Below are 13,613 nucleotides of genomic sequence, written 5' to 3'. Positions count from 1 at the left end.
GAGCCTCCTTATATTCTACATGCAGCTGCTCATGTACAGATCGGTTACTGTTTCGACGATTGCGTCTTTCTCCGACTTCAGATTTGCACGAAAGTTTCGAACTCGCTTCTGGGATACAATACACCTTGGCATCGACGCGGCACATGCCCACCGTAACTTTTCGCCGATCTGTAAGGCTTTATCATCTGCGTTTGCCTTCTAGCACTGTGTTTTACTGCAAAAGGTCTTTGATTCGTCAAACTTATTGGTTGCCTATTTCTCAGCTGTCTTCTGGGACAAATTCGTTTTTGTAGGCTGTATTGTTTTAAAGATGATGGTCTGGTGGTCACTATGTGTATATTCTTCGCTGGTGTACCATATCGTTTCCCAGTTGTTCCATTCTTGAGCCCATGCGTTGCAATTGCCAGCTATTATCTTAGGGCTATGGTCATTTGCATCCATTGCTAGCCTCTCCACCATAGATTTGAACTCCTCTTTCTTAAGGCTTGGTGCCACATAGCAACTGTGGATATGCAGGGTGCGGCAGCATAACTTCCTTTTTTAAAATGCGCGCCACTCAGTTAGTTGATGTCATAGCGGAGCGCTAGTGGTCTCGTTCAAGAGGGGATACTGTAAAGTTTTGTCCCGACACGGTTCAGTCGCCATCATGCGTTGGAATAGTGAGAAGCGTGCCTTTGCCGTTGAGGTTTACTTTTCAAGTGGATGTTCGGTTATTGCAACACAGCGTGCATTTCGGAATCGCTTTAATTTAGCCTCGTTGGCTCCCGTCCCAGACCGCAAATCAATTATTACATGGGTCACTACATTCAGACAAACTGCAAGTGCGGCAAAAGGAAGAGCTGGAGTCCCTCGGCCCGTTAGATCACCTGAGAACATTGAAGCAGTGAGAGCGTCAATGTTGCGATCGCCACGGCGTTCTGCGCGCAAACACGCATCTGCCCTTGGACTATCCGATCGTTCTGTGAGAAGAATTCTTCGTGATGATCTTCATTTTCATTCCTATAAGATGGCGATAGTGCAGGAACTTTCAGAACGTGACTTCAATTCTCGGATGAACGCGTGTGAGTTTCTTCTTGATGTCGTTCCCGAGGGTGCTATTGTTTTTTTTAGCGATGAAGCCCATTTTCATTTGTGTGGGTCGGTTAACAAACAAAACATGCGCTACTGGGCTGACACCAACCCTCGAGAATTGCATCAAAAGCCTTTGCATTCACCCAAAGTCACAGTGTGATGTGCAATTTCCTCAGCTGGAATTATTGGTCCCTGGTTTTTTGAGGAATATGAGGTTACAGTGACAGTGAATTCGGACCGGTATGTAAACATGCTACAGAATTTTCTTTTCCCAAGGCTAGAAAATTTGGATTTGGGGGACACTTGGTTCCAACAAGACGGTGCAAGAGCACACACTTTCTAGAGCGCCTTATCTCAATTAGAGGCGATTTGGAATGGCCGGCACGCTCTCCTGATCTGTCCCCTTGTGATTTTTTTCTATGGGGATTTTTGAAATCCCGTGTTTATGTGAACCGTCCAAGAAGCCTACAAGATTTGAAGACCAACATCCAAGAAGAAATTGCCAACATAACACCTGCTATGCTAACAAGAGTCATGACAAACGCCAGAAATCGGTTTACGCAATGTATGGAGAATGGGGGACGTCACCTAACAGATTTGATCTTCAAAACAATGTAAATAAAAACTTTAGACATGTACCTACATTATAAAAAATAAATAAATATTTTCCGATGCATGCAATAGTTTTTATTGAGTTTTGAAAAAAGGAAGTTATGCTGCCGCACCCTGTATATTCCACCAATCTTTCTCTCCACATTTTGTCGCCATATGTTCAAATTCCAAGCACCTGAAACATCTGAGGATCTATCTGCTCTCACAGTCGACAAACGACCCAACCAATCCGGGCTTTACTGGCAGTGGTAGCTCTTTCGTCGCTTCAAGGGTTAGGCTTATCGATGCACTCACCTTACACTCAATAACTAGGCGATTTTTACTGACCATTGCGCAGAATGGTAAATCTCTTCATTATAATTTGTTGTTTATAATTTATTTTTCGTTACAAGTACGATTGAAATACGGGGCCCAAATGGATACTAGAGAATGAGTGGTTAGCATAAGTTACCCTCACCACTGTACGATCAAAACCTAGATTTAAAATTGCTTATTAAAACGCCCCCGCCTAATTCGGGAGTTATGTAGAGCAAACAAAGTGGACAAAGGGAAGTGATTATTGATATTTAAATTGTTATTTTTTTAAACGCACTCAGTTGATTTTACGCGACCGCTTTTCACTTTCAATCTATTCGCAACTCCGCATTGTTTTTAATTCGTTTCTTTCAGAGTTTATGCGCGAATTTATACAGCGAAGCGTCTAGTTTTAGGTTTCCCGATTTTTTCATATCTGTTTTACGTGAACTTCTTCACATTTGCTAACAACGTTGAATTCCTAGTGTGTATGCAATTAACTATAATCGATAGAGTACTTTGGAGAGCAATGTATTTGTGTATATCGATATTGAAAAGTTATTATGCAGGTTCAACTGCCGTGCACTGAAAGTTCCTCACATAGGGTAACGCAAAACCTTTCATACCTTTCGGTTTCCGGATTTTTAGTGTTAAGTTAAAGCGTAATTGTAAACTTTCTCTTCCGAGGGTAATTATCATTGGAATTCATCATGTTTATCGCTCTCATCTCTGTTTTGTGTAGCTTGGCTGCACGCTTATGTCTACTTTGTAAATTCATGTTTAGGAAGTAAATCTAGTAGTCGTTAAAAGCAAAGAAAATCTTTTAGGTAGAGGTGTCATATGAATCATTTTATTTAAAACAAACAATGAAAACATAACATTTATTGTTCTGGTAAATTATTTCCTGAAATCAACGTTTTTATGTAGCTGACGTTCTTGGTGACAGAAAAATACATGAATCAATAATTTGTAAAATAATTTTTCCAAGACATTTATAAACACATGTAAACATTGAATTAACATTAACATCAATATTTTGATTAACCCATGCTTTTATTGAAGCTCAGTGCAGCTGCCAGTTTCTTGCGGATTCGCGGGGAGGTCCATCTGGATGTGCCCGTGCTGTAAGCGCTTAAAGGACGTAGCTCTGAAGGGGATACGCCTTCGTCGACATCGTCTGCTTCCGTTTTTATTTCCATTTTTTGAACAATTAAACGCAGAAGTTGATGCTGTTGTTCCAAAACTCTACTGATTTCCTTAAGTTTTCGTTTCTGCTTTGCTATTTCTGTGTCTATGAAATCGTCGTTTGTATCGAGAGCCATATCCATTGCACCTTGAATTGACGAACCTGGTTTAGTTTATGCAGTTATAATTTAATTTGAATAGTTTTAATTTTTAAGAGAATTATAAGCCAATTGTTTTTTTTATATCAGAAAAGTTGATAATGAGTTGTTAACAAATAATCCATATCTTTTTGTGAAAATATCCATTTACGTGTAAGTTTGTATGTTAAGAGAACTTAACATCGCTGACCTCGATTCACACAAACAAGGACAACGATGCTGGTGTCATGTTCCCTGTCATCAAGCATGTCATCATCCCACGTACCGATCGACTAATGCTTCCCTACATCGTATCTGAACTCGACAAATTGGAGCGTGAGGAAGAAGATTAAAAAATAAAAAAGAAAAACGCATTGCCAAAGAAGAAGGAGCTACTCGAAGAAGAGCTGTTGCGAAGGGAGCCAACATTTTCGACGAAGGAGACGATTTTGTATTGTTCCAAGTATTTTTGTCAAGTTATTAGTTCACACGTTCAGATGTTCTTCCCACAACTCGCGAGAAATTGAAAAACTAAACCCAGTTGACAATCCCAATGTCGTTGGAATTGATCGTTGTCCCTAAACCAGTGTTTTTGATTGTTTTTTTTTTAATTTTTCATCTGAAATGTTCATTGTAATTTTATTAAGTTTTCTGTTTGTTCGAAATCGAGCGTATCCCGTTCAATTCGTTTTAAGTCAGCGCAACGTTCCGTTTCTCCTTAGACTTTAATGACTTTTAAATTTTGAAAAAAAATACACAAAGTGTAATATCTCAAAGATATTTTGACCTTAGGTCCTATAAGATTTGGGAAAACAAACACATTACTTATAGATAAGATATGAGAAATGTACTGTGTATTGATAATAATATACTGCATCAATTATAAAAGATTGTGTATGGTGCATAGTTAGTTAGTCTTAGTCTTATAGTCGATACCCTTTATAGTCGATTTAGTAACGAAATAAATTCTGTATATTTACAAAGTGTTTTATTATTATAAAACTTGCGCACCCCGTGGTCGGGGAGGTGTCCGCGAGACCATCGACATGGCAAAATTGAGAAAGCAAGTGGGATCACACTGACGGCAGCGATAAACGCTCTGAGAGAGAGTGGTTGCGAACATGTTTGACGTCCGCCTTGAGAAATGAGCGTTCGGGTATCCGCGCTGCGGTCCATATCGAACTCTAGCGTGTATGGTACCATCGTGGCTCTGCAGATCAGACCATAAAATGTATCAGCCCATGGACTTTTCTCGCGAATCCAAAAGATTGGGTTCACTGTGGGACGTAGCGGCATCTACCCGAACCGCAGCAACATGACGCCTTACAGTGTACGACCACCTTAGCAGCGATTATCTAATAGCCGCGGGCGCAGAAGTGTCGGCCCTCTCTGTTCGCAGAGCCAACAAGCATTTCCATTGGCAACTGAAATTAGCGGCTGCAAACTTCACGCCCATCACAATTCACGGCTACGGGCAGACGTGAGTGTTGGCTTGCGTAGGACTTTTTCGCGGTGCTTCATTTTAGCTGATGAGTGGTCAGTGTCCCCATATTAGGGGCAGACTTCTTATGTCACTAAGGGCTGCTGGTGGATATGCAGCATGGGTCCTGATGGTCAGCACGAAATCCTTTAAGCTCTCGAAGATATTCTCAAGACACCAATTTGTTCACCTTTCGCACTCTTCGATTTCATACAAATGACTATTGGTTGGTACAGTGTGGCGGGAACTCTACTACGAAGCTTGGACGTCCGTTTCTTTTACTTAGATCATATTCCACCGAGTTCAAGCATTTGGCACTTCTCGAGTTCGATTTTCAACGCCTCATGGCAATGGCCTAATTACCAACGTTGAAAAGTGCAAATTTCTCAAGCAGGTGAAATTTCTAGGCCATTTCATTACTCCCGATCCAGACATGGTGCTGCAGGCTGCACATGTACAGCATTGGCTTCAATTCTTGGTCTTTTAGCGAAGTCATTCGAACGTCATTTGGATCGATAAATACCAGCTTTATTACGACGATCGACATAAATCTGGCATGTGACTTATCATGTGTTTAACACTATAATTTCCGAACGACTCTGAATATCAAAAAATCGGTTTGCTCATATATAATAATAATCGTTGGCGCAACAATCCATATTGGATCAGGGCCTTGAAGTGTGTTAGAGCACTTCATTCAAGACCGTAACGGTACACTACAGAACACTGTAGGAGGCAATGTGGTCAGCATTGCGCTCGCCCGAGATTATTACCCTGATTTGACTCAGGTACTCATTCACAGCTGAGTCGACTGGTATCCGACGTCAAGTCACGATACAAATCCCACTGCCACCAGCGAGATTTGAACCGCGGCCTTCCGTATGACAACCCAGTGCTCTAACCACTGAGCTATCCGGACACTCATATATACTAAATTATATCTAGATACAATTGATGCCAAAAAAGATTCGATTCCGCGGATCCGACACCGGGATGACCCCCTAAATATACACTTATCTTCCAGTTTTGAAAAACAATTGAAGTGGTTAGGTGATGCGAAACTGAATGAATGAATTAAAAAACTCGCCGTTTTCACGGTCGATAACAATTCACTAATACCAAATTATTGAATTCGATATTTGCATAACTGTCTCCGTCTACTTGTTACTTGTTTGTTTTTACTTATTTGGCTTATCAAAATAACGGCCTCTGCTGGACTCCTAAAAATTTTAGGTTTTTTTGACTTTGACTTTTCCCACCTAGATTGATTATTCGACCTACTGTGCGTCGGTGGTAAGCTCAAGGCGGATTTCTTAAGACAGGCTTTCTTCCAGCAGGCAGACGGCACTGGAAGTAAGCGTGAGCGGTTTTAGCTGGGGGATGAAGTGCTGTGGTGGAGCGCCGGGAAGAAGACCGGACAGCCACGAGGCCGGTGTAAAAAGCTCCAATTGCTGGCCGTGAAAAAAATGACAAATTAATTTTAACTAATTTTTGGACAATTTGAAGAACGCTCACATATATTCGAATTAATATTAATTTGTGTCCGGATAGGTGAGTAGTTAGAGAATAAGGTTGTCGTACGGAAGGTGGCGGTTCAAATCTCACTGGTGGCAGTGGTATTTATATCGTGATTTGACGTCGGATACTAGTCGACTCAGCTATAAATGAGTATCTGAGCCAAATCAGGGTAATAATCTCGGGCGAACGCAATGCTGACCAAATTGCCTCCCCCAGTGTACTGCAGTGTACCAATACGGTCTTGAATAAAGTGCTCCAACACACTTCAAGGCCCTGATCCAATATGGATTGTTGCGCCAACGATTATTATTATTATTAATTTTAATTTTTTCATCCGCTCGTACTAATAAATAGTTATATTTTTGAACAAAATTATAAGCCAGTGGCATGCACGTGTACACCATCGTATTGGAAGCGTATTTTTTTTGCAAAATATAGCCTTGTTAGGTATCAAAGCAATTGATTAGCCCATTATAAAGCTGATTTTAAGTTTAATGGAGGTTGCGAGTTAGGAGAATTGAGCGTGAAAAAGTATAAACTTAAAGACGGAAGCCATTCTCAGAAATTGCAGAAACAACAAATTTGAAAAAAAAAATCACAATGACATTCCTACACGACGTTCAGGCCTGAAAATATCTCTTTCCCGAAATCTGCTCGAATAAAGCCAATATTTTCTTCGTACTATTATTAATAAAGTTATAGACGCCAAAACGTATTGGCACAATATTTTATGAACTTAAGTAAACTGTGAAATTCTACGCATACTGTGAATGGCATAATTTAGTGTAGAGTTGAAAGGGTTCTCATAGAAATTAAGAGGAGGAGGTGAAATTGTTTTCTTCGAATGTGGCCTTGGGCCTGCAGAAGGTCCTAGTTGCTGTGTTGGTAAGTGAGCGGTTAAAATACGCAGCCTTAAAATAAGGCAGGATTCATGCTCAGAAACCACTTATCCACAAAATTTCAAACAATTTGCGGTAATGCGCCTATATCTCATCCGCCTCATCCGTCTGCTTAAGTAATTAGTACATGTATTACTATATTTTGGGAACACAGTGGAAAAATCCTGTCGAAATAAAAGCATAATTTTGTAGAAATTCATGAAACTTATCAGTTTCGCGAGAATCGTAATGTAGATAAAGAAGTTATAGTAGATCAAGGTTGTGCTTTTCATGTGAATTTATTGCAGTCGTCCAGTTCTCCACTAGTTATTGTTTTGTGTTAGAATACTCTGGCGGCATTCCGCTTTTGGAGTAGGGTGATCCACAGTGAATGTTGACACGTGAGTCGTGGATGCGGTTCATGGAGCGGAAGTACACAATTGCTGAGCTCGACGGGGGGTGCTCCTCGTAACGCTTCAGATCAGAAACGCTTCAGATCAGAAATATAATTCCGTACGATAGGAAGATATTCTGGGCATACTAGGCAATACTTTCCACGTCTCGAGCTACCTTTTACGCATATCGAGGAATTATCTGAGAAAACGCACTCTGCTCTATGAGGCGCTAGAGGATGGGAGAAGGATGGTCATGGTTTCAATCTTGCACTGAAAAGAATGAAGTACTCATCCTGACTGAAAAGAAAATCGTAACCCTGTGTCTCATATCGATCGGGGAGTCGATAATCCAGTCAAAACCAACGGTTTTGGACTGACCCTCGACTAAAAGATGAGCTTTTTCGAGCAAACAAAGTAGCAGCAGACAAGGTTGCAGCTGGATTTTTGGCCTTGAGCTAACCAACGCAGACGTCATCTTCTGATGAATACAACGCAGTCTGTTTTGCTCTATGGCGCAGAGGTATGGGCTGATGCTCTTGGTAACGAGGTATATCGTGAGGTTTGCGGTGACTAGCGATTGCGGGAGTGATTCTCGTTGCCCTTCTTTCTTCCTTGTCAAAATGAGGTAAGAGGCAGATGGACTACGCAGCTCATTGGCAACTTAGATGTGTGGTTGACCCGAAACCATGGTGGGACTAACTATTTCTTTACCTACATAGCTCCTAAGTGGGCAGGGAGGTTTTCAGCACGATCTGCTGATTGTGTGTTTTGCAATGCAGTTGTGGACGACGCCTATCACATTTTTTTTATGGAAGGTGGGATGAGATTCGTCAAGATCTTTGTTTAAACACAGGCAATGCGACAAACGTTTCCAGCTAGCTCTCTGACGATGGCGAGGTGTTTAGTTACTAGTCCGACGGCGTACCGTTTGCGGGAGTCCAACATTCTGTGAGAGAGCTCATCAGTGTAGTCTATGTGTTTCAGGAAAGATAACATAGTCCATTGAACTCCTTCATCTCATCCAGCCCAGGCCATGACCCAATATGGATTGTTATGCCAACGATTATCATTATTATTATATATCGCTCTGATATTAGCTATTAGATTCTCTTCTCTTTCTCTTCTCTGCATACAATATTCAAGATATAGTTTTTGCTGCCGCTCGAAACTGATGAAAAGCAGCGGTGAGGTGGTGACTTGGACTGAACTCTAAACACTATTTTACAAAGATTCGAAGGGCGTTAATATGGCCGGTACAGGGAGATTCAGAGCGGAGACCAATCTGTTCTATGTCGATCAATCCTTCGAGTTGGTCCTTGATGCTTTTCAAGATGATTTTAGCGAACACCTTCGACAGTAAGAAGCATGCAAATATCCCTTTAGTGGCCGTTCTTACTTTTTGGAATTTTAACCAGTCAGTCAGATCTTGTAGCGTGATTTTGGGTGGCAAACTACAAGATGCACGTACATATACCGTAAACAAACGAACATTGCCTATTACACAAGATTATACTTATATATGCATGTATATAAATTGATCATATAAAACGAAATGTTTCCCTGCGACCTTCCATTCGTGTGACCTCACCCTGTTGTGGTATTGACGAATTGATATGATGACGTCATGCACGTTTTAGAATGTATGCAATTCACATAAAATATAAAAGTTTTACCTTCTATTACTTTGTTAATAATAGTTGGATTTCCTTCAAACTTCCCAGAGTTATGCCTTATGTTATCCCTCATACCACTGCCTTCTGTACTCTAGCATGAACTTAAGGGTGGTTTCGGACTAGCCATTTCCGAATAAATCTGGTGTGACAGACAGAAAGACAGATATCGACCCGATTCTAAGAAGGCTTTGTTTGACACAAAACCTTAACAATGAGGAGAATTATTTATCTATAAGAGTTTCTGGCTTTAAATTTATTAATTATGCAGTATGAATGTCAACGTGATTAACCTAGATGAAAATTTCCCTAAGTATTGAAATAACATAGAGAAGGAAAAGGTGTTCATAAGAATAGAATAATAAGTGATTCCTTACTATCTTCACTGAAGGGATTATAAAACCATTTACGAAGAACCGAATCTAAAAATCCCAATTTACACTTGGTATGGTTGGGATACTCGATTAACTCCATTTTGTCAACTTTCTCAAGCCACATTTGAGGCAGTTTTCGTTCCAGTTCAGTGTGTAGAACTACCTGAAATTAGAAAAATATACTTAAATGTGGATTACCACGTAAATCGAATTATATTGCTTTTACCTGCATAGCTAATCGCTTCAATTGAGCATTTCTCCGAACTGACTCAATATCGCCTACAGCCAAACCGATGAGCAGGTTCATCAGGAGAATGGGCATCAGAATCATAAAGAGACCTGTAATTAAGAGCAGCTATACAACACAGTAATTAAAAGATGTCCTGCAAAACAATATTATCAGATACCCAAAGATATTTATATAACTTTATTATTTCCCAGAATTTAGTTACTCCTTGATAATTATAAGTCTTGGGAGTTCTGTACAATTTCACCTTTATGCGAAGAAGAGTATTTCAACGGTCGTTGATTGTTAAGTAATTGGGTTTTGATGGCACACGAAAAACAAAAGCGATTAGTAGTATTCGGAAGACAATGCAGGAAAGGTTCCAGTTTTCTGTAGGAAGTGCCTTTTTGCTTATAAAGCAAAGTAAAGTCCAAAACTATTCCATTTGATAAAGATTTATAGTCCTTTTTAACTATACCATTTGATACAGATTTGTAGTCTGCCTGATTGTCTTACGCAATTTATTCCAAAATAACTGATCCTATTCTTAGGAAATTTGAACTAATCTCATATAATGAAAAATGTGGATAGATTTTGATTTTGGGGATTTGGGATTTCGAATATGATGCCACAATATTAGGTTAAAACGGAAAGATACCGACATAGCATTTTATGATTTGTCATTGCACAAAATGTAGCAAATTCATATAACCATTGACTGATTCTACAGATCCACTCCGTAACACTGTCTAGCAGTCATCAAAATCAGTATTCAGTGAATTCCATTCGCAAAATGCGACATGATTGAAAGGGTAACATCAGACCACCTTGGATGTAGCTAGTTTGATCTTTTCATCTTTATTGAAGAGTAGCTACGGAACACTGGCCTTGATATTCATGATGCTACTCTCGCAAAATTCTGAATCTTTCGATTACGTCCACCATTCCTAAATCTCGGTAATGATGCATTGTCTTTGTCGACTGACTCTGAATGGAGCTTTCGGAGTTTTTCTACTGGCCTTTGTCCATCCGTTTTATAATACTTTCGAATACTTTTTGTATACCAGAGTATCATTCATACGTTGCAGGTAGATACGAATGGCGGAACAACAAATTGCGAAGAAACGAAAGGTGACTAGACCGCTGGTCCTGTTCATTAAACCGACGGAGGGCTAGACGTTTGTTGAAATCTCTGTCGCTCTAAGGTTAAGGGTGAAGTCTGAACACAGTGGATCAAAAGTGAAGCAGCCAGTGAAACTCTCTGAATTAGGTAGAGAGGCTTAGTATAGGGGTTCATCCTGGGACCGGACCTCTCGAACGTTTTCGGGGTCGGATAGGGACGGCAACGGTATCACAGGTCCCAAGAATGCTCACTTTCTCCAATTCGAGCGAGAACTTGAACCATATAAGCTGGACGTTCTGGGTTTAAGCGATGTAAAATGGTGGGACTCTAGAGAGTGCTCCTCTCCCGCTTGCGGCAATGTATTTTTGTCGGTGTGGGATTGTTTCTGATGACTACCATAAGGTACGTTCTTGTAACCTGGAAGCTGGTCCAGGTTAAGGAGCATCAAAATTGTACAGTGTTATGCATCAACGAAGACTTCCGATATAGTGGAGAAGGAAGCTTTCTCCGAACGGGGCTCTGATATCACCTTGCTTAGACATATGATGGACAAGCACGGTCTTGGCGACCGCAACGGTGATGGTGGAAGGTTTGTGGATTTCTACAGCTTCCATCGCCTAGTAATTGATGGCACATTGTTCGGGCGTAGAACTTACCATAAAGTCAATTAGATTGCAACTGGTACGGTACGAGCAACCAGATTGACAACTTTACGATTTGCAGTAGATTTCGGAGTTGCCTCATGGTTTGGGGTACCAAGTGAGGTGCAGACAAAGGGATCACCTTCTGATGGTTGCTTACGTTCACTTTCGCAATGATAGAGAACTGCCACCTCCAATTCAACTTCGACCGAAAGAGCTTGCATGTGGTCGCAAATCTTGTGATGGTCCTGTGAAGGACATTCACGGCCGACTCCACGAAAACGAGCAACTGAAGAGGTGTCACCAAATGTCATGTGCTGAATGGAGGTAAAATCCTCGGAATTTGAGGTCCAGAGCGGAGTCCACCAGGGTTACTCTGCGCTAGTGTTCTTCTTGTGTTATTGTATAGGAGCAGCACAATATTAACTTCGCTTCGGTTTATGTTGAAAAGCTCTGGAAAGTACTAATGGGTACTAAAAAAGTACTGAAAAACGACCAGAAGTACTAAGGTACTGATGAACTTCAAAAGGTACAAAATCTTTATTAAAAAAGACAACACTGTGACCTGACCTTTGGACTGAGATTGAGGGCAATCTTTCCGATATATATGAAGACTAGAAAACTATTTATGTTTGAAACTTTCCGCTCATCCTTCTTCTATTGGAATTTGGATTCTTCAATACTTACGAGAAGACCCCGCTACCGGGATGAGGAAAAGCCTAAAGGAAAATAAAATTTGTCTTTGTACTTACTCAGAATAACGAAAGATGGAATCGCTAGCTTCAGCTGGTTATTGTAGAAAGGATTAACATAAGTGCCGACAAAATCCAATTCACCTAACATCATTGAGAATGTTCTCATCAGCGACATTGGTATATTTGAGAAAGATAGATGATTTGCTTGATCGCTGGCAATCTGAAAATTTGGCAAATTTGGTTTACAAGTTGCCGAATCACACTGAACTAAATTCCTGTCTTACCTTCGAGAGAAGTATGAAGAATGCTAATCCAAACGCAATTATTAAAATAGAGAAAACCAACAATACTTTAATCAACGTTTGGAGAATCTCAAGGAACATTACCACGTAGATCCCCACCTGAAAGGAAAACATGAAAATATTTCAGGTTATTTATGAAAAGTGAAATGCAAACAATAAATAATAATATTTAAAGCATAGTTGTATATCTTGTGTTTGGATAGCTGAGTGGTTAGAGTACAAGGCTGTCGTACTGAAGATCGCGGTTCAAATTTCAGTGGTGGCAGTGGAATTTGTAACGTAATTCGACATCGGATACCAGTCGACTCAGCTGTGAAGGAGTACCTGAGTCAAATCAGTGTAATAATTTCGGACGAGCGCAATGCTGTCCACATTGCCTCCTACAGGATATTGTAATCGTGTAGTGTACCGTTCCGGACTTAAATAAAGTGCTCTAACGGACTTCAAGGCCCTGACCCAATTGGATTGTTGAGCCAACGATTAGTATTATTATATATACGTTTACTACTTAATAGGTAACGTACTTTGTGATTTATTAATTGTAGCAAGTAGGAGCGTGCATTGGGGCGCAAACGTTGACTGTGAACTACAAATAAGAGGGATACCAGCTTGTGCGGCCAGCCTGGAATTGTGTTATTGATAATACGTTATTAAAACAAGGGACCAACTAGCACTTTTTATTTACGTATTTCGCTTTTGGAAGCCGATGCCATGCCGAGAGCTCTAGAATGCATGCCTACTCAAAATCTTTGGATATGACATTCGGGCAAAACCTAGATTAAATGGTGGCAAAAGGGAAGTACTTCTTATAAGCAAATCATCGCAGATAGGCGGGCTTCCCTAAATGTAGTATTCCCTTTAACACAATGACTACCATCTAACCTCTTTTTAAGGTTTTGTGTAACACAAAACCTTATTAAAATCGGTTTACTGTCTGTCTGTCTGTCTGTCTGTCTGTCCGTCACACGCATTTTTCTCGGAGACGGTTACAGAGATTGACACCAAATTTGGT

At 40.4% G+C, this 13,613-nt stretch overlaps 1 protein-coding gene across 1 annotated transcript; it reads right to left on the bottom strand.

The window, feature by feature from the left end:
* Nucleotides 1–2,805: 2,805 nt before the first annotated feature.
* LOC119648515 (transient receptor potential cation channel subfamily A member 1-like) lies at nucleotides 2,806–13,314 on the bottom strand. Its single transcript, XM_038050283.1, has 7 exons — nucleotides 13,287–13,314; nucleotides 13,126–13,223; nucleotides 12,584–12,700; nucleotides 12,357–12,519; nucleotides 9,841–9,953; nucleotides 9,618–9,777; nucleotides 2,806–3,325 (listed from the first exon to the last, which is right to left on the bottom strand). The coding sequence occupies exons 1-7, from the start codon at nucleotides 13,312–13,314 to the stop codon at nucleotides 3,018–3,020; spliced, it is 987 nt and encodes a 328-aa protein (XP_037906211.1). The 3' UTR covers nucleotides 2,806–3,017.
* Nucleotides 13,315–13,613: the final 299 nt, after the last annotated feature.

This window comes from Hermetia illucens, chromosome 2 (genome assembly GCF_905115235.1).
Source record: "Hermetia illucens chromosome 2, iHerIll2.2.curated.20191125, whole genome shotgun sequence".
In the NCBI taxonomy this organism is placed as follows: domain Eukaryota; kingdom Metazoa; phylum Arthropoda; class Insecta; order Diptera; family Stratiomyidae; genus Hermetia; species Hermetia illucens.
Note: the sequence above shows the minus strand (reverse complement) of the source record. Positions and strands in the feature narration are given on the sequence as shown.

Coding starts and splice junctions, on each gene's coding strand:
- LOC119648515 (XM_038050283.1), bottom strand. CDS start 13,314: ATGGCATCGGCTTCCAAAAGCGAAATAC. Junction 12,701..13,125: donor TACAATTAATAAATCACAAA/GTACGTTACCTA, acceptor TTTTCCTTTCAG/GTGGGGATCTACGTGGTAAT. Junction 3,326..9,617: donor TAATCCCTTCAGTGAAGATA/GTAAGGAATCAC, acceptor AAACTAAACCAG/GTTCGTCAATTCAAGGTGCA.